This window comes from Biomphalaria glabrata, chromosome 2, assembly GCF_947242115.1.
Source record: "Biomphalaria glabrata chromosome 2, xgBioGlab47.1, whole genome shotgun sequence".
Classification (NCBI taxonomy): Eukaryota; Metazoa; Mollusca; class Gastropoda; family Planorbidae; genus Biomphalaria; species Biomphalaria glabrata.
Window position 1 is genome coordinate 4,475,568 of NC_074712.1, and position 25,958 is coordinate 4,501,525.

Sequence of the window (25,958 nt, forward strand, 5' to 3'; positions counted from 1 at the left end):
CCACAGTTTATACATGAGAAGGAACTATACACAAGCTTGGAAAAAAAATTACGTAACGGATGTTCATTAAAGTTAGCCAATCAAATATTTTAAGATTTTATATTTTGGCCAGTACATGAGAAATGTAAAGTATATTTTAATTCAATAAAATAATGGATATCTCTATTCCACACTGATCTTTGACTAGTATATAAAAAGTATTCAAATGAACTTTGACTTTCAGTATAAATATAAACTATAGCTTTACATTTATTTTGATCAGGTGATGTCGGTCTTCCCCCTGGTGCATGTCAAGGAGACAGTGGCGGACCTCTGGCCTGTGGACATCGATTTTTGCTTGGAGTGACTTCCTATGGGTTTGAAAGTTGTGACGGTAAAAGCCATGAAACAAAACAAAAAGTGTAGTTAGAACTTTGATACATTTCAATGCAGTTAACGAACTGCTAAACTGTGAGACCTTTCCAATTCAGAACGGAATCTCAGAGACAAAGGTTGTCACGTGATCAACCACTAGCCAGGCTGTGACGTACTAAAGTTTGAAATGTCTACTCTTACTAAAGTTGAAGTCTCTATTAATTCATTCTTGTATTTAGTAATCAATACTCTACGCCAATTTATTTGTATGTAGAAACAGAATGTGTACGGTGCTGAATCTCTGGGTCTAAAACAAAAAGGAGCCGCCACTACTTAAACTAATGTTTACTTTTTAAAAACTGAATGCTAAATATGAAAAAAATATTTGCAGATTGATTATATAACTTTAATTAAAATCTTCAAAAGTTGCAAGGGTTAAAAAAATATATATTAAATATTCCCAGGGCTTCTACTTACTGCAGTCCGACCCTGTTTGAATTTCTCTTTTACTTTCTAATATTAAACTTTCTGTATATTTGATTCAATATACGAATCATTCGTTGATATTGTCATTCTCACACCTCGTTACATTAACATTCACATTTCGAATCAGGAGTGATTTGTATAGTGCATTAAAGGTAATTCCCTTTTTTTCCCTTGTAGTGAATTCACCATCAGTCTACACAAAAGTCACTGGTTACTATGACTGGATTATTGAGAACATCTTTCTACACATCAGCGGTGAATAAAACTTCAAGCAAAGTCTCAGCACAAAATAATTAGATACATTTGTTCCACTAAGTAGAAAATACATATTGAAACGCGATATTGGCTTTTTTTAGTGGTTATTTGTTTTGTGTAGTTTTGTGCTGTTCGTTTGTCCGTTTGTCTAGCAGAAATACAAAACTATCAAACTACTATTATAAACCCAATTTCAACATAGTTGATTGTTTTACAATTTTTGATTTGTGCAACCTCTAATTTTCAATGTCTGAAAGGAACTATTTTTTTTAATGAAATTATGTTAGTCTTTTCATTATTTTATAAATAAAAAAAAATACCACTTTTAAAACAGTAAATAAAAAATAATATAATAATAATATAATAATGATAATAAAATGAAATGAATATAATTCAATACCCCACATACAAGGACATTTATTCACACAGTTGTCTTATTTGTCAAAATAATGTAAACGGCTCCGTGCATTTCTCTTTTGTGCTTGTTTTGTATATTAACTACTAGCATTAAACGAAAGAAAATATATTTTAAAAATATGCATATTGTATGTATATAACTGAACACAATATTTGAAAACTAAATTCAATAGTTCGTGTTTCTTAATGATAGAATCTTTCTACAAACAATAAACAATAATATGGTCGTGCCTAAGGCCAATTAGAATATTTACCATCGGAAAGGATTTCTATCAGAGGCCAGGAAGGAGAGAAAGACCCTTTGCCAGACCCCTGTTCGAAAGGTTCCTACCAACTAATTGATTAATTAAGAACTTTAATATTACCCAGCTGCCATGCAGAGAATGAGGGAGACTTTAGGACATCCATAATCATTGATTAACCTTTTCGTTAGAGTAATTCTATTAGAGAAATTAGTGCTCGTGTGGAGCCTGGTCAACATGGACATGGTCAACTCATCTGTGACAAGAGAGACAATAAGGATAGCTACTTTTATTTTCAATAAGAGTTAGTCCCCTTTAGTACTTGGTTTAAGTCCCTGTTTACTGTTTACAATTGCCACTCCTTTCTTGAGTCTTTGAGCTGATCAGTGTAGATTGAACTAAATCTCTATAATGTTTAACTAATATTTCTGTTGTGGTTCTATTACTGTGTTACTCAAGAGGAGTGTGCCACTGTCATGGGAAGAGTGTTTCGATAATGAGCTAAGTAGACTTTATTTATTTGTTAGTAATAAATTGGCTTATGTAAATATTATATGACTTCTTGGTCTCTTATCCTCTCCTGTATCTTTGTTTGTTAAAGACATCTTTTGTTTTGATACGAGACAGTAGTGTGTCTCACGGATGATGTCATTTCATTGTTGAATCTTACAAGATATTATTGTAAACCATCTTTTTGGTTTTTGACATAAGACATTATTGTGCCTCTGTGATGGTGGTTCTTTAATTATTTAGAACTGAACCTGTCTTACTACTTTGATTTGTTTCATTATTTCATTTTCTTTTGTGAACCTTTATTTCCATTAATGCTTTCCATAATCTTTTTTTTTCTTCTTCTAAATAAACTCTTTTTTATTTTGTTGCAGCTGAAATCTCAGACTTATTACTTGTCCGTCTCAGTAGTTTTGTATATCTAGAGGCTATAGTTAATAGCCTAGATAATATAAAATGGGACCACAAAGTACCACTGGACTAACTTGCCAGTACAGCAGAAGTCACTGGTCTTATGACCTATCCTAATACAACCCGAAATGCACTCGAAAACCAACCGGATTGTTGTTTAAGAGTTATGATGTCACTGGCTCAGCTGCTGAAACCGCTGTAGGAGTATTATATTTTGACTTGTAAGACTTGAAATAACTTGAGTAATTTCTTTGTGTACAATACTAAATATAACTTTTATTAAAATATAGACAAAATCAACTTATGATGAAATTCAATAAACATAATAGACTGGTAATAATATAAAATAATATTCTAAACAAAATCTAACTCGCTACAATAACACGTCTATTCATCTATTCAGTCTCACGTTCTGGAGTCGTCTGTCCTTCCTAAGACACATGTCAACAATGCCACCTACTCTTACATCATTGAGAATCCATCACGAACTTCTTCCAACTATCACCATAGAAACAAAACAACACGCTTCATCACACGGTTGCCACAATGAGACAGGGAAAATAACATTACACTACAACTACATGGACCAGAAGGTGAAATTAATTTAATTTAATTAAGACGAAAGAAGATTGACTTGGGAGTGAGTGTTTCTTATTTTTTAAAGTAGTACACACTCACCAATACTCCAATAAATTTCTCATACCTCCTGAATCAGATGCCCTTAAGGTCCGAAAACGTCCGGTTTCCTTTTATGGACCACTTGACCAGGGAAAGGTTTTTATCCGTGGCCAGGATGAGAAATTGGCTCTTCACCGATCTCTCTGTCCGGAGAGTCCCACCTTATCAGAAAAGATCATGAATTCACACCCGGTGTGTCGCTGGATACCCTTGAGCCAACGCCACGGGTTCCCCCGCCCGTGCGAGGCCGGAGGCCGAGCCAATTTGGTGGCCGTTCGTATACCTATAATGTCCCACCGCACCCGTGCGGGAACCATCACTGCTCGTATGGCTCCTACCTTTGTCTTCCCCTTCCCCTTCACCTATCTGTTGAACCATTGGGGCACCACACATGATCAGTTGACCGTCTTTCTCCATTCATCTGTCTTTTGCCTTGGATGAATTTCATTTAAAGACAGACTCGTCCATTCTTTTACGTTGTCTTCCCATCGCTTTCTCTGTCTGCCTCTTCTTCTTTTTCCTGGTAGTGTTCCCTGAATGAAGGTCTTTGCGAGTCCTGAAAACCTTGCCATAGAGTTGCAGCTTGCCTTTGTTTTTGAAAGTAGTTATCAGGTCATCGTGGGGTCCAATCGCTGTGTAAATACTGTCTCTATTCTCTTCATTGGTGATGCGGTCTTAGTCTAAGTCTAGAAAATAACGCAATGTTCACACTAATCATATTCATAGGGCCCACTAGCAGGACATTGTGCATTATGTTTGCGTGACAGAAAGTATTCGTGTTTTAAAATGAACATTTTACAAAGAGTGGGGTCCTATTGTGTTTGTTGGTAGCTTGTAGTTCATATCTTCTTTTATTACCATACATCGTAACAAGAAAATGTAACAAACACTAAAAAAAAACAAGGTTACAAAGACAGTTTGTGTGGAAATACTAACTCAAAATTTGCCCCCGATGTGGTCCACCCGAGCAGGTAAAAAGGCAGGTCTCAATATTTTCAGATAGAAGATCAGAATTAAATTCGATCAAAGACAAATGACAGAGAAGAATGGAGAAAGAAGATTGACAGATCTTGTGTGGTGCCCCAGCGGTCCAGCAAACAATAGGATAGGTGAAAATGAATATGAAGTTAAATGTGAAAAATACAAACATTTCCGTATAAAAAAAAATTATTCCTTTAGTTAAATGTTCTATGGATATGTATAGGCACTGCAGTTTACGCGATAATATGAAAAAAAAAACTTATTAATTGTTGTTTTAAATTATGTTCAACTTATATGCATACTAAATAGATTTTTCCTCTTAAAAAAAAAGTAAACATTATTTTTGGGTAAATGTAGTAGTTAGTAGGACAGAACTTACATAACGTAGCAATACAAATGTAAAAAAAAATCTAAAACCAATTGCATTAATGTGTTATAAATATGACAAACTGATACGCCCCTACTAATGAGCCGCCAATGTTCGTTACTAATAATAGTGAATAGTTGTAAAAGTGGTGTATTTTTTATGAAAAAACTGCTTGCATAAGTGATTTAAAAAATTAGATTTTTCACTTTTAGAAAAGAACTTTGAATGGACTAAAATATTATAATGTCGGATTTTCAATATCTTTTCTAGTTTACGAGATCGAAACGGGACGGACGGACAGACGGACAAACATTTCACAAAAAACATATAGCGTCTTTTCCCATTTCTTGGGCCGCTAAAAACAAAGCTTATATTAATCGTAGTTGCATCAATTATTTGGATCAGCCATGTAATTATATTCGTAATACATTTAGACTAACATTAATAAATCTGTGCGATAAGACATAGTTTTACTAATTGTTTTGTTCAGCACTATTTCATGCTTTTAGCTTTCTCAATACGCTATGATCTTAGCACTTGTCTGAACCAGTTGGTAAAGGGGGTGGAAGAAAGACGGGGATATTTGTATGAATGTTATCGTGATCACTTTTAAAATGCATATATTAAAAAAAAACAGTTGAAAGACCTGAAAATCGTTTGGACACAAGAATACTTGCAAAGTTTCATGTTTAAAGCTGTTGATAAAAAAATGTTGATTAGGGACCTTTTGATACTAGATAAATTAATGCATTACAAGAACTTTCATGTTATTCCCTTGTCGATTGTTATGTTTCACTCTTTAAACTATATCCATTCGTTTCAAAATCATATAATAAAGTTTCTATTCAAACAAAAAAATGTTGCAAGTGTAAAATTGTTTGTACAAATTGAGTTTTCATATATCCTTTAACTTTTTCTCTCCGTAATTATTTACCACATTCTGGTGGAATCAACGCAGGTATCGTCAGTTAGGAGAGAAAGAGTTAAGTCTATATAGATGATTAAAAACATTACGTTAAATTAGACCAATCTGAACCCACTTTTGCTTGACTTCTGTTTTCGTCGCATTATCTAGACTTGTATTATGTAGGCATATAAACAATAGATGTACATAGTATGGCAATCAATATATAGGCCAGACTACTAGTGAACGCGCAATTGTAAAGACATAAATTCAAAGCGAGACTGTAGCTTAGATATAGACAGTTTAGGCTAGGCTTTCTTAGAGACCAACATCTTTAGTTCTAGTGACTGAGAGACTTGGCTGTTCCCGTTCTTAACTAAACATTTATATTTGGTTACGTGGGAAGCTCTAGTCCAACTTGCAGAAATAAAAGAGTTATCTTTCGATGACTTTTTCATCTAGGATTAGAGGGTCTGCGTGCGTGCGTGGTGTCCCGCATGGGTGGGCGACGTAGAAAATTATTTATACAGATGGTTACAGAGAAATAGTTTAGTCTACTTATAACAAATCTTATATCCACTAGCTCTTCTGGTAAAAATTGCGTACATGGTATTTCTCACACTTTCCATTGTCGGATCAAGTTGAAACTGCACAATTATTCATTGCTTCTAGAAAAACATGAATCAATCGAAAAATTTACCAATTACTACATAATTTAGTCGTAATTAATTTTGTTTATATACATGATATAGAAAAATTTACAAGGCTTGATTTCTTACATAAGGGGAGATAAGCTTTGGGTAGAGAATTAAACGTCAAGAATTGAAGGCAATAGTCCAAGAAGGTGGTTAAATCAGATTTTTATGAAAATTGAGTTAGTTACAAATTTAGTCACCAGGTTGCTTTGTGCACCTTCTGATAAGACTATCCATGTGTTGAAGTGTAGATATGTGTACATAGTGTCAATGAAAAATATACAGTTGAGGCTTATGTCCATCCATAGATACTTAATGCATGAAATTAGATGTAAGGTTCAAGAGATTTTCATCTCTGCGCATGCGTGACCTCTCCGTCTTGTCTCATGTAGACATGTCTATGTGTCCTAGATGCATGAAATAGTAATACTTTCATAGAGTTGGGCAACTTTTTTTTTCTTTGAGGGTCTTAATTTTGTTAGGGCTACTATACATACACTAAGGTTCCAGTTAGTACACAAGGAACATTCATGTAAAGTTTATCAAGATTGGTCAAACGGTTTGATTTCTATGCGGGACATACACCCATACATACATACGCCTTACCTTCTGCTTTATAGTATAGATATGGCATTATAGCGTCAACAGATGATGGAATACTCAGCAACTATGGTTTAATCTAACGGCCGCACCTATTCTTGATTGAAAATTATCATAGATAACGACTCGAAGTAAACAGGTAAAAATATGAGACTATCGCTTGTCACAGAAACTAGTTACTAAAGTGTAATAGGCCCGGTCCTTAATAGATGTATAAATGTAACTTAGACAGGACTAAATGAGGCTTGTACTCTACAGATCCACTTGGCTAAGTCCGTACATTTTTATTTACAATGTGAAATGACAGATGCTCATTACTTGGAAGAGGATGACGCAAAGAATGCCCAAACTTTTATAAGCTCGAAGCACAGCTGAAGAATCAAGTGCAAGAGAGACAATCGTTGTTTTATTTCTTCTGAAGAATCAAGTGCAAGAGAGACAATCGTTGTTTTATTTCTTCTGAAGATCAAGAATGATTTCCCTCGCCGTGGTTCTGCTGTTCGTCAGTAAGTTTTTTTTTTTTTTTTCATTTTGTTTTAATATTCAGAATTTGAAAACTGCGAAACATTTGTTCATTAGATAATGATAAGCTATTAATAAGCTAGATATAGTTGTACACATTATGTATATTCAACAATTCCTTTTTCCAGCTTGCAAACTCTTCCTAGGTGAAGGGTTGACACTGAGGTCGAAAAAGGATATAACGATTTTCCACACAAGGAAAACTCCTGTCTTTACCGTTATAATCTAAGAAAAAAAAACTATATTAATTGTCACCACCTCAAAGTTGGTGCCATAGAGTAGAAACCCTAATTCTGTATTGTGTATGTTAATTCCATATTGTGAATCTTATTCACAACCCATGTTGCACTAAGGTGAACACTTTTGACCTTAGGTGAACCAGAGAGTTAAAAGCAGTCAGTCCACATAGAGATCTTGTAGCAAGCACTTGTATTGAGTCACTTAAGATATAAGCAGTAGAGTTAGATGTTTAAAGTAGTTGGTTATAGAATAAGTACTAAGTTGTGATATTCGTATATTACTGTTGGATTAATACTGACCATTCCTGGGTCGAATTGTATGGTGTATTCACTATGTGGTGTTATATTAAACTTATTGTGTCTGCTACACCCAGCGTCATTGCATTATTCTGTGATTTGTAACAAGAACCCAGTGTCACCACCACGCCTACATTGATAACTACAGCCACATTCATAACATATAAAATAACCCAGTGACATTTATAAAACAACCCAGTGACATTTTTGGTGTCAGAAGTGCCAGTGACATTTATGGTGTCAGAAACGCGGTGACATTTTATGGTGTCAGAAGCGGCCGAAAACGACATTTATGACAGCATTGTTCAAAGTCACTTTAACATGATATGCTGAGACAACCTGCGTGGACGAAACTAGACAACCCTGATCTTACAACCTGTGTGGGTGAAACTAGACAACCGTGATACTACAACCGGTGTGGGTGAAAATCTAGTACTACAAGTCATTCAAGTCATCGTTTGAAGACAGCTGATATATGGTCAGTCGAAGTAGCTGACATATTCAAGAATCATCTACATCGAGTGCTCGTCATAATTCTAATGACACACTCCTATTGTCGCTGTCTAACAGCACAGTTAATAAGAGAGCGCTCTCACTCTTAGACCTCTCTTGTCGTCACTACCTAAGGTCATTTTTAGTTATTTATATTTGTTTCAGCAACTGTACCATTGTGCTGTGGATTTAACAAGTGGATTACTTATGAACTGTACCATTGTGCTGTGGATTTAACAAGTGGATTACTTATGAACTGTAACATTGTACTGTGGATTTAACAAGTGGATTACTTATGAACTGTACCATTGTGCTGTGGATTTAGCAAGTGAATTACTTATGAACTGTACCGTTGTACTGTGGATTTAACAAGTGGATTACTTATGAACTGTACTATTCTACTGTGGATTTAACAAGTGGATTACTTATGAACTGTAACATTGTACTGTGGATTTAACAAGTGGATTACTTATGAACTGTGGATTTAACAAGTGGATTACTTATGAACTGTACCGTTGTGCTGTGGATTTAGCAAGTGAATTACTTATGAACTGTAACATTGTACTGTGGATTTAACAAGTGGATTACTTATGAACTGTGGATTTAACAAGTGGATTACTTATGAACTGTACCGTTGTGCTGCGGATTTAGCAAGTGGATTACTTATGAACTGTACTGTGGACATATTTTATGTGGAGCATCACCGGAACTTTATGTACAAGTCAAGCATCAAGTGAATATTTAAGGGAAGTAACTTTAATTACCCTTTAGTATTAATGAATATTGATTAGTTCTCTTTGAACTACACCACAATTTTTTTTCATTGTTTACATTTGTATTTATATATACATTTGACTTTAGGGACTAAATTTAATTATCTATTGAGTCTGAGCATTTATATTTTTTTTCAAGTAAGCATCCAGGTATTGGTAGGGACTCTTTAGATAAAGTAAATACTTGATCGTATAGCTGTATTAGTTAAGTTTGTATTTCGTCAAGTATCTATCATATTGTTAAACTTTTGTATTGATATTGTCTTGTGTACCTTTGTTGAATTTCTTTTGCGTCATTGTTATTTCTCATTGTAATTCTTTTGTCTACTATTTCTACTATCTTGTAATGTCTCTTTAAAAGCAGACTGTTTAGTATCTATAGTGTATTTATGTTTGTCTAATTACTTATTAATATATATATTTATTTTATTTCTTATTTCAACCTATTTTTTATTATTATCAACACTACACTACACACTTGATACACTATGGGATATATTTTGATTTGAGATTGACAAGATTTATATTGTATATACTCTTCAAACACATTCAACTATTTTGATACTATTGATACATTGATCACTATTTATCAGACTAATAAGGCTCACATGATTGTGAAGTATTTATTGCAAGTGGAGATACTAGAAATACATAATCACATAATTGATCAGTAAAGTATTACATTACAAACTAGACAAAGTACCAAGAATAACTTAAGATACCTCATAACCTCAATTGTTTCGCACAAAATATATACATACTATTACCTGCAATTACTATTTGAGCTATAATAATTATTTATCGTACAATATTCATTTACAACTACCTAGTGTACACATATCTATTAATTAACTATATTACTAATTTGAATCTTTGAAAATGGCTGAGTATGAAAAACTAATAGAGATAGTGGATAAACTAAAGTTAAAAGAAGATGATAGAGCTGCATTCATTAAAATTGAAATAGATAGAATTAGAGTAGAAAAAGACAAGCAACGGGAAGAGAGGCTACATGAAAGAAGACTAAGAGAGAAAGAACAAGAAAACTTAGAGAAAGAAAAAGAACGCCAGCATGAAATAAAATTAAAAGAACATGAAGAAAAAATGGCCAAGCTAGCAAAAGAAAATAAAGACAATTCAGCAAGTCAAACTTCATCTGCCTACAATTATCAGTATCATAGTAAATTTAGGAACTTTGACCCAAAAGAAGACACATTGGAAAATTTCATTATTCAATTTGAATACATCTGTCAAACAGCAAATATGAATAGTGCACAAATGGCTCAACAACTTCTAGCTAACCTAAGAGGTGAACCACTAAACATCATCGACACACTAACTATGGAGCAAAGAAAAGACTACAACACAGTGAAACAAAGACTAATTGAACATTTTGGCAAAACGGAGGAGCACTATCGAAAACTTTTTAGGGAAATAAAACTAGCCAAGAATGCAGATTTAAAAAGAACAATACATGACATGCGCCAGAACATGACAAAGTGGCTACAACTCGCAAACTGCAACTTAGATGACCCCAAACAGATATTAGATTTCTTTCTCATTGAGAATGTGCTAATTAATGTTACAGATGCAGCATTCTCATTCCTGAAGGAGAGAAAAATAAAAAATGAAGCTGAATTGATATCAAACTTAACAACATACAAGGACTCCCACCCAAACATCACCATTGACAAAAGGGAATTGTACAATGTAGCTGCAACAGTGACAGAAAACCATCCAAGATCTACAAATAAATTTAAATATGCCAAGAGCATACAATGTTTTTTCTGTGGCATATTGGGTCACACCAAAGCAGAGTGCAGAAAGAGAATGGCATCAGAAAAACAGCAATATGTAAATAGAAACCATAAATATGGAAGAGATAACAGAACTTTCCAGAGCTTCAGTTCTTACTATAATAGATCCTATCAACAACAATATAACAGAAGAACATGGCAAAGCTACAGTCCAACTAACAGTAGATCACATCAAACAAACAGAAGATGGCAAAACAACAGAATGTCTAGAAGAGACCAATTTCAAGATAGACAACATACTTACCACAATAACAATCATACCAGACAAAACATAGCAGCTGTAGCAACTGAAACACCAATAGAATATGAAACAGTAGCATATATACAGACAAAGGTAGCCAAATTAAAAGTGTATCCTGCATATGTGGATGGCATTAAGGTATATGCATTACGTGACAGCGGCTGCACCTCAATCATTGTGAAGAAATCTCTAGTAAAACCTGAACAGATCCTAAAAGACAAGGTCACACTGACTTGTGCAAATAAAGACTTATGGGAAGTATGTGAAACAGCATTAGTTTTCATTGAATCACCATGGTTCACTGGTCAATACAAAGCCATAGTAATGAACAACCCAGCTGAAGAACTAATTATAGGGAACATAGAGAATATAGTTGAACTATCAGAAGAAGCCTTAGTAAAATGGGCTAATAGTGTGAATCAAGAAAATATTGAGTTAGCATCAACTACTAATTCACATGATTACAACAATGTCAGTATACATGAAGCAACTAAAGATAATCAGTCAATTACAAATAAAATAGATGTAGAATGTCAAACTCATTTGCTAACAGAAGCATCTAAACTAAATAAAGATTGCCAAACAATTAACACACAAACAAATGATAGTGAAATACAAACAGATGAAATACAAATAGATGATAAAGATAAAGCTGAAAAACAAGAAATACAAAATGACATTAACACTAGCTCACCTAAAGTAATAATAACAGAAGAAATATTAGCCTTGACATTTAAAAACAGCAAACAGATAGAAGTATATGATCTAGAAGTCAATTATCAGGATGTTGTATGCATAGTTGATGAAGAATCCACAATCACTTTTGTAGAGCCCAATTTAGTAGAAAAAGAAGATTATTTGAATGATATAGCCATTGTAACCTTACCAAACTCTAGAAAGATAGAATGTAAAACTGCCATAGCTGAAATCAAATCACCATTTATAAAAGGGAAAATAAAAGTTGTAGTACTTGAAAATACTATCAGTCCAGTAATTATTGGATCTTATCCAAAAGTTAAAGTGCATCAAAAGCCAGTAATACATAAAACAATATGGTTTTATGACCTATCTGATTGTGATTTCCAGAAAGAAATTTTTCAAATAGTACAAGAAATAACTTGTGATTTTGGATATAAAAAAGTTTGGAAACATCCAGAACTTGGAGAGTCAATGTGGGTACAAATAAAAAACTTTGGCCATTACAAAGAGTTATTACATAAAATATATGGAACACCAATTAAGGGACTCACAATTAATATCAGTGTTGTTGACTTAATACATCGCATCTGGTAAACATTGAGCATTATGTTGTAAATATTGAGCATTATTTTGTAAACAATGAGTACTATTTGTAAACATTGAACTAGAACTAAGACTTCATTTTTAAAAAAAAAAAAAACTCTATTTGTAAACAAACTTTGGAATTTGATTACTACATTGTAACCAACAATTTTTTTTCACATTCTTTTGTCAACAAGAATAACATTTTTGTACTCAACAATGTAAACAAATATTGAATTTTTTTCCCAACTTATTCAGTACCTAGCTTAATTTTTTTCCATACAATGTAAACATTATTTTTTCTCATTGTATTGAGAACAACTTGGACAAAATTTTTTTCTACAGCTATTGTAAACAAGATTGGATTTTTTTTACTATGACATTTATCACAATTATATAACTTAGTCACATTTTTCAATACTATTGAAAAAAGGAGATTGATTCATAATGTAACTTATCTATTTAATGTCAATTAGTGTAATCAAATATTGACATACACTTGTATTTTTTTGAAAACATTTTTGTCAAACTATTCTTATGGACTATATTTTCTTGTTACAATCATTGATGTAAACAAGAAGATTGTTGTACAAACTTTTTGATATTTCAAGTACTGAAAGAGACACTTGATATTATTCTTTTAAATTGGACTTGCATTTTTTTCACAACAGATTAAAATAAATACAACTAAACCATTATGATGTTATGCTTGTATGTATATGCTTGAACAAATTAATGTAAACTCAAAGATTGTATCACAACTGACACATTTTCTCAGTTGAATCTTTTTTGACAAAAGAGTTTTTTGAACTTTGTACTCAATAATTATTTGATAAACAATGTAACGTTAAACTTTTGAAATTACTAGCTACAAATTATTTGAACTGTCATATGGAGAAATACTTAATTGAAACATAAGGTGCATGCAACAAGCACTATGAAAGATATTTATTTTGATTTGATGTTCATACTTTTGATCCAATATTTTGATACTTGAATTATACATATTTACTTGTGTAATATTAATGCACAACAATTTTGTATGGAGATATCAAACCTCATATTGAAGTAAACAGATACATTGAATTTGTAACAATGATCATTAAACAATTTGATGTTGAATTTTGACACATATTTTGAATTTTTCTATACTTATCACTTACATATTGAGACTTACTTGTAACATTTTCTACATGATTTGTACATATTGTACTATTGGTGTTAAAAAAAAAAAACAGACTTCTAACATTTCTATAGTGTCAAAGATTTTTTTTATAAATAGATATTGTGAATAAAAACTTGTATTAATTTTTCACATTGTGACATAGGAGATGGTCATTGAAATTTTTGTCACACTTTGCACATATTATTATGAAGAAGACTTGTAAATATTGAACACATTTGAATATTGATGTATATATTAGAACTACATGTAAAGAATTATTTGGGATGTTAAGTATTTGACTCAGATAATTATTTGAATTGCCTTACAAGAATATGATGAATTAGAGAATTTTGCCCTTGTATGAATTTTTTTTGATTCAGCAAATATTTTGTGTAACACTGTCATATTATATATTTTATTGCAAGTTTGTAGTTCTATTTGAACTCTGTAATTATGTCGTCAAGCTGAAAAAAATTTCTTCAAAATTTTTTTCAAAAGGGGGGTGATAGGTAATGTCACCACCTCAAAGTTGGTGCCATAGAGTAGAAACCCTAATTCTGTATTGTGTATGTTAATTCCATATTGTGAATCTTATTCACAACCCATGTTGCACTAAGGTGAACACTTTTGACCTTAGGTGAACCAGAGAGTTAAAAGCAGTCAGTCCACATAGAGATCTTGTAGCAAGCACTTGTATTGAGTCACTTAAGATATAAGCAGTAGAGTTAGATGTTTAAAGTAGTTGGTTATAGAATAAGTACTAAGTTGTGATATTCGTATATTACTGTTGGATTAATACTGACCATTCCTGGGTCGAATTGTATGGTGTATTCACTATGTGGTGTTATATTAAACTTATTGTGTCTGCTACACCCAGCGTCATTGCATTATTCTGTGATTTGTAACAAGAACCCAATGTCACCACCACGCCTACATTGATAACTACAGCCACATTCATAACATATAAAATAACCCAGTGACATTTATAAAACAACCCAGTGACATTAATCTTTAAAATTAAATTTTGTCATGATTCACAGAAATTCCTTTACTTGAACATACGTCATCGGGTATTCCCGCCTGTATGCGTTATTAAAAAGTTACGAACTAGACGCCCACCTAATCCACCGTTTTCTAAGTCTACCGAAGTTCTCGTGGGTTACTATCAAACCTTTCTAGACTCTATGTACATCTATACATTTGCTTAACCAGGATAGTTTTCGGGGTAAGGAACTTGTGGGTGGGTAAGAGTGTATATATTTTTTTTTTTATTTCTATCGTTCAATAGGTATGAGAAAAGAAATATTTATTCTTACAAGGGGAATCCTTCAGCCGCGTAAAGGAGACATTTTCTTTACAACAATCTTTTGATTGATTACTTGTTCAAGCTAAACTCTCTCGTCTCTCTGTGCGAAAAAGATTAATGAGGAATGCAGTATTTCCCGTGGTTACGCAGTCCCCAGGAGCGACCTACATACTTTGCGACATCCAGCGCAGTAATAACCATTGTCCGCCGGCGGGGTTATTTAGATCAGTGTTTCCCAAACTGTGTTCCGGGGAACTCTAGAGTTCCGTGAGGCATTAATTGGTGTTCCATAAACAACTGGAAAAATTAACTAAAGTAGTCCGCCACGTGAATTAATCTTTATAAAAAATAAGCAAAGTGTTCCGCTAAATGTTCAAAATGTGCAGAGTTCCGTTACGGATAAAGTTTGGGAAACACAGATTTAGATTTTAAAAAATAAGGAAAAAAACAACAACAACACAAAAACAAGGAGAGATTCCGGAGGCCATCTTGAATGTTATGCTTTAGGCGTTATAAACATTTCTAAATTTTTAGCCATTTTACTAACTTCAAATTAACTGAATTAAAGATTCTCTCTTGATGTTCTACACTCGAACACTGTGAGCAATGCATCCCTAATCCCTGCAAACATCAGATGTTCAATGAAGGGAATTTAGATGTCAGTGTAATCCCTCTCCAATACATCATTTCTATTTTCATGGCAGCGGTTTCATTTGGGGATGTTGTTCCCAACCGTATCCACCTCCCAGACATCAAGAACAGCATGTTTCCCAGAACGTTCGATGGATCCTCCAACTCTCGAATCATCAACGGAGAAATCTCAAAGATGTTCTCTCGACCCTATCAAGCATCTCTCCAAGTCTTGTACCAGAACGCCCTGTATCATATCTGCGGAGCAGTCATCATAGCACCGGATGTGGTAAGTTTTGTGCATTTTTTTAAAATAAAAAAGCAATTTAAAAAAAACGCCCCTGCGAAAGCTGTAGTCGAGTTCCCTTTTTCCAAAATTTGTAAATTTTCAGCATACTTTGATTCTGAATTTCGGAAATTTTAGACGACCCTGAGTCCACCCGAATCAGAAACCCCATTAGTAACGAACCATGCTGAGATTACTCCCCTAGAGCAAGTGAAAGGGAGTGGGCAGTAAGTCCTAAGGTCGCCGCCTTTTCCCCGTACAAGGACAGACAGAAAGCCGCACACAAACCAGTTCTCTCTTGTCCCGAACGCCTTTCTTGCAGACGGCGGAACTTTATAAAGAATGTGGTCTATTGTTTCTTCGTTCTCTATGCAGTGGCGACACCGTGTGTCGTAGTTCTCTCAAAACCGCCCGAAGTAACCTGAGTCCACCCAACTCTAAAGGGAATCTTACTTTAAGTTGGGGAAAGTACAGGTGGTTGGTCGTTGTTATGGACACAAGACATCCTGCTCTGTAACTGCTGGTCGAAGAATCAGATGCCTTTAACATCATTTTCCCTATAGATCGCAATTAGGCAATGGGAACTTTATATATGTAATTAATTTCAAGCATAGATTTACAAATGTTTTTAACAAAAAGCTTGAGGTTTATAACCGAAAGATCTTGATTTAAGTTGGAAGCGTGGTCGAGAGGGTAGGTGCACAGACAGTTGGCTTGGCTTGGCTACCTAGAAGGGGGCTCGAGGCTCGATACCTGACTCGGGCAGAGTTGTGTTTACTGAGCGCCTAAAGGCAGCACGGAAAACAAACTCCTAAATACCCCTTCCCCGCACCCCCCACACAGGTCCACAAATGAGATTGGACCAAAGCGCTCTGAGCATGCTATAAGCATGATAAAAAGCTATTATAATAATAAGTCAGTCTCTTTAAAATTTTAAGTAAACTACTACACACAGTCATATAAAATGTACAAACCCTTTGGTATAGGACATAATTTTTTCCCACTCGCACTGCAAGATTCAAAATTCTTAGGCTACAAATGTATAAATAAGCTTCTTGTTCAAATTTCATTTGGGACCTTTACCTTGACGCGTAAATTGAACGTAACAATAGGTCATAGATTTCTCAAAATGCTCTCGGAATAATCAGATACTTCCGTTATGTAGTGTTGAGACCAATATTTTTTGTTTCAATAAATATGTTTAAAATGCATGTACATGACTTCTAGTTGCTATGCGCTGCCCATTGTTTGGTTGTCTTCCCTGTCGACTGGTTGAGAGTCGAAGTTGGATCGCTCAGCCTGACCTCCAACGCCTCAGTGTACACCCAGTTTCTAGATGTAGAGTCTGTCAAACCTCACGAGGACTATAGAGAAATTGTCACTGAAGAAGAGGTGTTTCCTAACGACATTGGACTTATTTTCTTGAAGCGACGCATGACTTTTAATGCAAACGTCCAGGTATGTCATCTTCACTACTGCTCATATCTTACATTTGATTCTTATAATAAACCAGTGGCGTAGCTAGGAATTTGACATCATTTACATCATCTGCCCCATAGACCACATTCTGTGTACAAATATTAAATAAACATGTATATTTCATATTGTTTTAACAGCCCATTTTGATAGCGTCACCTTTTCAATCATTCGACAACGAGATTTGCGTCATTTCCGGTTGGGGTCTTACTTACTATGGTTCACACCTTTCAAAGGACCTGAGAGAAGCTAAAATGAGAAAATGGCCGTACCAACAATGTCAAGACCTTCACCAAGAAATGGGAACCAAGGTCAACAAAAATCAAATCTGCGTCAAAGGAGAAAGTAAGTCACGTGACGTACATCCAATTTTTTTTTAAAGTATTTTTTTTTTCATACTTCTATTTTTTTTTTCTTAAATTGAATGTCAATATTTATGTTTAGGAAGAGTCAATCTCAGGTCGACTACAATTGGTACACACTCTCAAAGTAAAACTTAATCATCTGTGAGGCTAGAGTGATTTGGTTTAACTCTTTCTCTTCTAACCATACCAACGTTGATTTTAACCCATTAAATTAAATTAATTTTTGGCTTTATAAACTTTAATTTGTGTGAAATAAAAAGAGCATGCATTCCTCTATAATTATATATCTAATATAACATTTCCTGATTACACACAAAAAGTTATTGAAGTCTATTCATAACAGGGTAGTGAAACACAAATGAGCGAAATGTGGGAAGTGGTCGAGAGGTCAAGTGCACTTGAACTCGGCTTGGCTCGGCTACCTAGTAGGGGGCTCGAGGTTCGACACCCGACTCGGGCAGAGTTGTGTTTACTGAGCGCCTAAAGGCAGTACGGAAAACCAACTCCTAGATACCCCCTCCCCCTACTGGTCCACAAATGAGATTGGACCAAAGCGCTCTGAGCATGCTATAAGCATGAAAGTAGCGCTATATAAAAGCTATAATAATAATAATAATAATAATAAATGAAAGATTCCATCGTAGACGTCGGAAAGTTAAAATAAATGTATGAAATATTCTATTGAATATGACGCTGCAATGTCTAGTGCGTTCTAATAACGAGCCTTAGATTAGCGCGCTTTTAAGGATTGGAAAACAGACACATTAGTAACATACAATAATGGAAAGGTTAATCACTTTACTTTTAAATATATACAAAGATTTAATGAATGGGATAGATGACAGAGTCAGGTATAAAAAAAGATGCACACATGCGTTACATGCGTACATAGGGATGAAGAATCGTGACCAATCCTGCTTTGTTTTAATTAACAATGTTAAACCGGACAAAGGGGGGGGGGGAGCAAATGGGGGGGGGGGGGGTTTGACCATAGACTAAAAAAAATTCCAATATTTCATAGCTAACTTTCCAAACAGAGAGACTAAAGACTGCATTGTTTGCAGTAACAGAAAAACACCAGGCAGTGGGTGTAAGACATTATTCTAGTGTGAAGCTTACTCTCAGTTGGTCAGTTACGTCACCCTGGAGTGCACCCTCGGGAGTGCTTCAAAAAGTACCATCCACAAATAAATTTTCAAAACTAAACATTCAGAAATCATGTTTGGAACATTTTTCGTTGTTAAAAATAAAAAAAAAATATAAAAAAACTGGATGTCTGTTTTATTTTATTTTTCTAATTTCTTGTAAAATACTATGAATCAGCTAGAATTTAATTCAGACCTGGCTGCAAACTCCTCAAAAAATTAAAAAGACTGGTAAGGGTTAACGCCCGATATATAATTCCCCTTTGTCAGACAGTTTAGTTTAGGTACGCATTATAGTAGACTGACTGTGAACGCGACATAGTGACGACATAGGCATTGGGGTTAGAGACTGTGAACGCGACATAGTGACGACATAGGCATTGGGGTTAGAGACTGTGGACGCGACATAGTAACGACATAGGCATTGGGGTTAGAGACTATGATTGTAGACTTTTAGATCAGTTACTGCTAGGCTCTTAAAGGGATAACATTGTTGTAGTAACTGACTCGACTGTGGCCCATTCTGTAATAAAGATTGTTATTATGTTTTCATCTCGAGTTACTGAGCATTAATCCGGTTCGTTACTTTGTCATTCTTAGTGACGTCCTATGTTCTAGTTATTTCGGACTCGCATCTATAATATACCCTAAAATGTACTCACGCATCTAGGATTATCAAGATACTTTAGAAATACTTCAAGTACAGCTTATATACATACAACCGTTATACATATTACTATATAATAAGCAATCTATGATTTTGTTTGTGATTGTGTTTTGATCAGGTGATGTTGGTCTTCCCCCTGGTTCATGTAATGGAGACAGTGGCGGCCCTCTGGCCTGTGGACATCGATTTCTGCTTGGAGTGACTTCCTACGGGTTTGACGATTGTTCGGGTAAGAGACGGGGATAACATAATGTATTCTTGAACTTTGACACATTTAAATATAAGAGTTACAAACACGTGACCCATTAAGAACTGGGTTTACAGCAGCTATCCGGGGCTTTATCCTTAAACGCAAGTCTCCTAAAACGTAAAAATTACTTTTCAGATTATGTAATCTTATCTTATCTTATCTTCTAAATAACAATTGTAGAGACAATAATTATATTCCAAGCGTATCGATGTGTCGATCTTACCGCGCTTGCTAATTAGAAAATTAATATATACTAAATCATTAAATTTTTCTGGCTGATTAGAACAGCCCATTCCATGCTCCAAAGATTCCAGAAAGAGCACTTATTCGCTACTTCCTGCTCTACTGCATAAAAAAATGAGATTAAACGCTCAGACCAATGACTTCAAAACAATGTAGGGACATCCACAAAAGTCGTGCACTGGGCCCTGCTTATATCCGGCCCTGACTTTCCTTTTTCTGTTGATCAACTAATTTTGTTCTTGTCTAGATATTGCCCTTTCTTACCCTAGTGGAAGTTACGTTCTGTTGTACTTGCAGCTCATGACGGCATTGGTCTAGGGGTGTATCAGTGTTTCATAAACGTTTACCTGTAAAGTCCCTAAACGAAAAAAAAAACCCAATTATTTGTACTCTCTTTAGCCAGCCTTAAGGTCCTGTTGAGCCCTATAAGCTCTCCTAGCGGGGTCTGTAAGCCTTTTTGGAATGCAATAAAAGGGAAAAAAACCTCAAATTCCAATAATTAAAACACAATTGGTAGTTTTTTCGATTTTTTTTTTGCTAATTGCAAATATGTTTGAAAATGTACGCCAAGCATTTTACTGCTTTCTGAACTTAAATCTTTCATCCAACTGATGTCTAGAAACAATTTTTTCTTTTAATATGAAAATATTAGGTCTAACAAAGTCAAAGAAACAATTTGTGGTACGCGCCGGTAATGATGCGTTTTCCTGCACTCCTAGCTAAAGAAATACATTCTCCTGTCGTCTTGGGCGCACTATTGATCCTAGTGAAAATAGCGAGTCAAATTAATTCCAATAAATAAGAAAGCATACTGGTGTATAATGTGGCTTCCGATTAACAAAAACCTTTCCTCTATCTTTGCAGTGGAGACCCCATCTGTCTACACGAGAGTCCCTGGCTACTACAGCTGGATTATTGAGGGCATCTTTCAACACAGTTTCACTCAATAGAAAGACCTGAAAGGCAGACAAGTCCTTGTTGATCGAGCACACAATAAACATTAACACACTATAGCGTATTCTTTGTTATCTGTTGCCTTAAAAACGTAACGTCACCAATCAATTGTTATTTGTCAAGGAATTATGAAGAAAAACATTTAATTTGCTATGATTTTTACAAATCTTGTATTAACTGTGTCTGTCTGCACTAGCGGATCCAGAGCTTTGGAGTGGGGGGGGGGGGGGCGATTTTTTTCCAAACCCTAACGCCCAGTAAACCCTAACCCTAAGCATAAACGTGCGCACAGTGTATATACACACACACACACACACCCACACACCCACCCACCCACACACACACAGATATACATACATACATACATATATATATATATATATATATATATATATATATATATATATATGAGAATAAAAAAAGCAGCATTTCTCAACCTTCGGCGAAAAACAAAACAACTGGGGCAGCGCTATAAGGTTTCCTAGTGGGGTTCGGGGCGAAGCCCGGACGAAAAATGCGTTTTCTTGCTTTTTTCACTGCAGAAACGCATTCTCCTGACCAGTACAGCTCTTTATTAATCAATGGAGTTCGGGGCGAAGCCCCGACGCCAAAAGCGTTTTCTTGCATTCTTCACTTCATTAATCTTGTACTTGAAATTTATTCTAATATGAATTTATAGGCCCTTAATACATTGCAAATAAAAACCGATTTGTTCCTTCAAAACATTAGATACCCCACATATTTAGATTTTGGCTTTGAGGATCGCCGCCGAAAAAAAAATTATCCAATAAAATTCGAGTATAAATATAGTCCCAAATTTATTTAACTAGAAAAATATCAGATTGAGTAAAGGTTGGTAAAAGGCGACTATGAGAACACTATTTGAGTTTATAACTCATCTCAATCATGACTTTTATACTGAAAAATTTCGTTTGAATTCTAACTTTTCCAATGCAAAGTCTTTCTTAAAATAATTATGATAAATTCATCTGAAATTAAATAAACTCTGTCTGGAAATGGGAGGGGCGGTAGAGTGAAAACGATTAATCCTCGCTCCTTAGGTGGGAAGGGCAGTAGAGTTATTCGCCCCCCCCCCCCCCCACCAATCGGCAAACAGGGAACGACATAATATAAAGATCGGTTAAAAATCAATAACAAGTTTTAGAAATATAGATATTAAATTGATTCTATTAGATAGCTGTAATTTCTACAACAAAAATTGGCCCGCCCCCCCCCACTGAAATGTGAATGGGGGGAGGGGGCAGGATTGATACTATCGCCCCATCCCGACCCCACCAATCGGCCAACATACTAGAGGGTGGGGCGAAATAATCTAAAAATAGGTTGAAATATAAATAATTAGTATATATTTTTAACATAAGTAATAAATTCGTATACAAATTGTGTGAATTCTATAATAAAATTCGCCTGCCCCCCCCTTCGGGTCGGCCAAGTGGGGGGGGGGTCGATCGCCCCTACCGCCCCCCCCCCTGGATCCGACAGTGGTTTCAACATATTTGATTGCTTTACAATTTCTTATTTGTGCAACCGCAAATTTTTATTGTCTTAAAGGGAACCATTTTTTAAATAAAATTACGTTAGTCTTTTCATTATTTTTTAAATAAATAACAAATACCACTTTTAAAACAGTAAACTATGCTGTGATTTTTTTAAAAAAATGTAAAGAATTCATTTCTTATAGCATAGTGACATTCATTCACACAGTTGTCTTATATGTCAAAATATTGTAAAAAAAAAAAAAAAATACAATAAAATTATGAATTACTTTTTTGTGCTTGTTTTTTATATTAACTACTAGCATTAAACAAACAAAAATATATTTTAAAAATATGCATATTGAATGTATATAATTGAGCACAATATTTGAAAATTAAATTCAATAGTTCGTGTTTCTTAATGATAGCATCTTTCTACAAACAATAAACAATAATATAGTCGTGGCTTAGGCCCATTAGAATCGTTACCAGCGGAAAGGATTTCGTTCAGAGGCCAGGAAGGAGAGAAAGACCCTTTGCCAGACCCCGGTTCGAAAGGTTCCCACCAACTGATTGATTAATTAATAACATATATGTTACCCAGCTGCCATGCAGAGAAGGAGGGATCCTTTAAAACTTCTACAACTCATGGATTAACCTTTTTGTTAGAGTAGTTCTATTAGAGACATCGGTACTCGTGATTAGAGACATCGGTACTCGTGATTAGAGACATCGGTACTCGTGATTAGAGACATCGGTACTCGTGATTAGAGACATCGGTACTCGCGATTAGAGACATCGGTACTCGTGATTAGAGACATCGGTACTCGTGATTAGAGACATCGGTACTCGTGATTAGAGACATCGGTACTCCTGAGGAGCCTGGTGGACATGGACATGGTCCACTCATCCTACTTCTCTGCAGCCTGAAATGCACTCGAAAACCAACCGGATTGTTGTGCGCGCGTGAAGTTTTCTTTGCATTTAATATTGGTGTTTTAGCGTATAGGAAGTAGTTTCTTTTAAGTGCGTTTTGTTGTCTAGAATATTGTGTGTGTGTGTGTGTTTACGTCATCCTTAGTTCCCGCAAGAGAGAGAGAGAGAGAGAGAGAGAGCTTCTTTTGTGAGCTGGGTAGCTGGTTGTTTGTTTTCCCCTTGTAAGGGGTGTTAGGCTTTGGGCTATGGGAAATTGTGTCGTCTTTCCGCCCTTGGAGTTGTGGAGTAACTATCGGTGTTGAGGTGTAGGGAGTTGAGGTTCTGTTGGGCGCCGAGATGGAGTGTGAGCGTGAAGGTGTGTTACGGAAACTTGTTGGTGTGATACTAGCCTAATTAGTAATCAAATGCTAACTTCAATGATATTGATGTATATGTAAATATGTTTGAAAATTACAATTAAGTATAATTAAATATTGTTCCTGTTGACAACTGTTGTTATTCACTAACCGTTCAGTTGAATAACTGTTATTCAATGTTTGTAATTTACATGCTAGTACCTTTAGGTTCTTGTGTTACTCTGTTCAGGCTGGGGATACGGGACCATAATATCATACCCTTCCTAAGCGACAAAACCCACCTGACACGGATTGTTGTTGAATGATAGTGTCATAATTATCTACGGTGCTGAAACCGCTATAGGAGTATGATATTTTGACTTGTAAAACTTGAAGTAACTTGAATAATTTCTTTGTTATCAATACTAAAGAAAACTTTTATTAAAATATAGACAAAATCAAGTTGTGATGAAATGCAATAAACATAATAGACTACTAATAATATAAAATGGAATTCTAAACATAATCTAACTCACTACAATAACACATCTATTCATCTATTCCAGTGGTTCTCAACCTGTGGATCACGACCGTGCTCGATTGACGATTTGCGAGGGGTCGCCAAATACTATTGAAAAAATGGATTGTTATTGTCTATTCTTCTATTGCTGTGTGTGTGTGTGTGTGCGCGGGGGGGGGGGAAATAACATCACACTACAACTACATGGACCAGAAGGTGAAATTAATTTAACTTAATTTTAAGACGAAAGAAGATTGACTTGGGAGTGAGTGTTTTTTATTTTTTAAATGAGTACACACTCACCAGTGCTTCAATAAATTTCTCATACCTCCTACCTTTCTCTTCACCTTTCCTTTCACCTATCTCTAAGTCTGTTGAACCATTGGGGCACCACACATGATCAGTTAACCGTGTTTCTCCATTCATCTGTCTTTTGCATTGGATTAATTTCTTTCAATGACTTGTCCATTCTTTTACGTTGTCTTCACATCGCTTTCTCTATCTGCCTTGTTCTTCTTTTTCCTGGTAATGTTCCCTGAAAGAGGGTCTTTGTGAATCCTGGAAACCTTGCGATATGGCCATAGAAATGTAGCTTGACTTTGTTTTTGACAGTAGTTATCAGGTCATCGTAATGTTGACACTGATTGTATTCAGACGGATGATAAACAGGACCGTGTGCACTAGCGGATCCAGAACTTTGGAGTGGGAAGGGAGCGATTTTTTTTCCAAAACCCTAACCCTAACGTTCAGTAAACCCTAACCCTCTCTCCCCCCCCTTCCTATTTTTCTGAGCCGCGCTCTCTGTCGCCGCGAAAGTTAAGTGGGGTAGCTAGTCCAACTTGCAGAAATAAAAGAGTTATCTTTCCATGACTTTTTTTGTATCGAGGATTAGAGAGTCTGCGTGCGTGCGTGGTGTCCCGCATGGTTGGGCGACGTAGAGAATTATATATACAGATAGTTAAGAAAGAAATAACAAAGTTAATATCTACTAGCTCTGTCTGATAAAAATTGTGTACATGTATTTCTCACACTTTCCCTTGTCGGATTAAGTGGAAACTTTGCACAATTATTCAGAGCTTCTAGAAAAACATGAATCAATCGAAAAATTTACCAATTACTACATCATTTTGTCGTAATTAATTATTTTTTTTATATACATTATATAACACAATTTACAAGGCTTGATTTCTTACATAAGGGGAGATAAGCTTTGGATAGAGAATTAAACGTCAAGAATTAAAGGCAATAGTACAAGAAGGTGGTTAAATCAGATTTTTAATGAAAATTGAGTTAGTTAGAAATTTAGTCACCAGGTTGCTTTGTGCACCTTCTGATAGGACTATCCATGTGTTTAAGTGTAGATATGTGTACAGAATGCCAATTAAAAATGTATAGGTGAGGCCTATATGTATCCATAGATACTTAATGCATGAAATGGCATGGACATGAGACCACCTTGCTGCTTTGAATGATGTTTACAAAAGGAACCCAAGTTATCTGTCAATTCAAATTTGTTCATTAACCTGTCAATTTACCTGTCAATTCAAATTTGTTCATTAACCTGTCAATTTACCTGTCAATTCAAATTTGTTCATTAGCCTGTCAATTTACCTGTAAATTCA

At 35.0% G+C, this 25,958-nt stretch overlaps 1 protein-coding gene across 2 annotated transcripts in view; it reads left to right on the forward strand.

The window, feature by feature from the left end:
- LOC106055235 (chymotrypsin-1-like) overlaps positions 1-21,103 on the forward strand; it is a 60,034-nt gene extending 38,931 nt beyond the window's left edge. The window contains exons 1-6 of one of the 2 annotated variants that reach the window (XM_056018808.1): positions 7,247-7,406; positions 15,738-15,952; positions 17,177-17,407; positions 17,566-17,770; positions 19,721-19,831; positions 20,960-21,103. In XM_056018808.1, the coding sequence (XP_055874783.1) occupies positions 7,373-7,406; positions 15,738-15,952; positions 17,177-17,407; positions 17,566-17,770; positions 19,721-19,831; positions 20,960-21,045 (882 nt within the window). In that variant the 5' untranslated portion in view covers positions 7,247-7,372 and the 3' untranslated portion in view covers positions 21,046-21,103. Of the gene's footprint in view, positions 1-7,246; positions 7,407-15,737; positions 15,953-17,176; positions 17,408-17,565; positions 17,771-19,720; positions 19,832-20,959 lie in introns of those variants that run through there. The other variant, XM_056018809.1, reaches the window with a different exon arrangement.
- Positions 21,104-25,958: the final 4,855 nt, after the last annotated feature.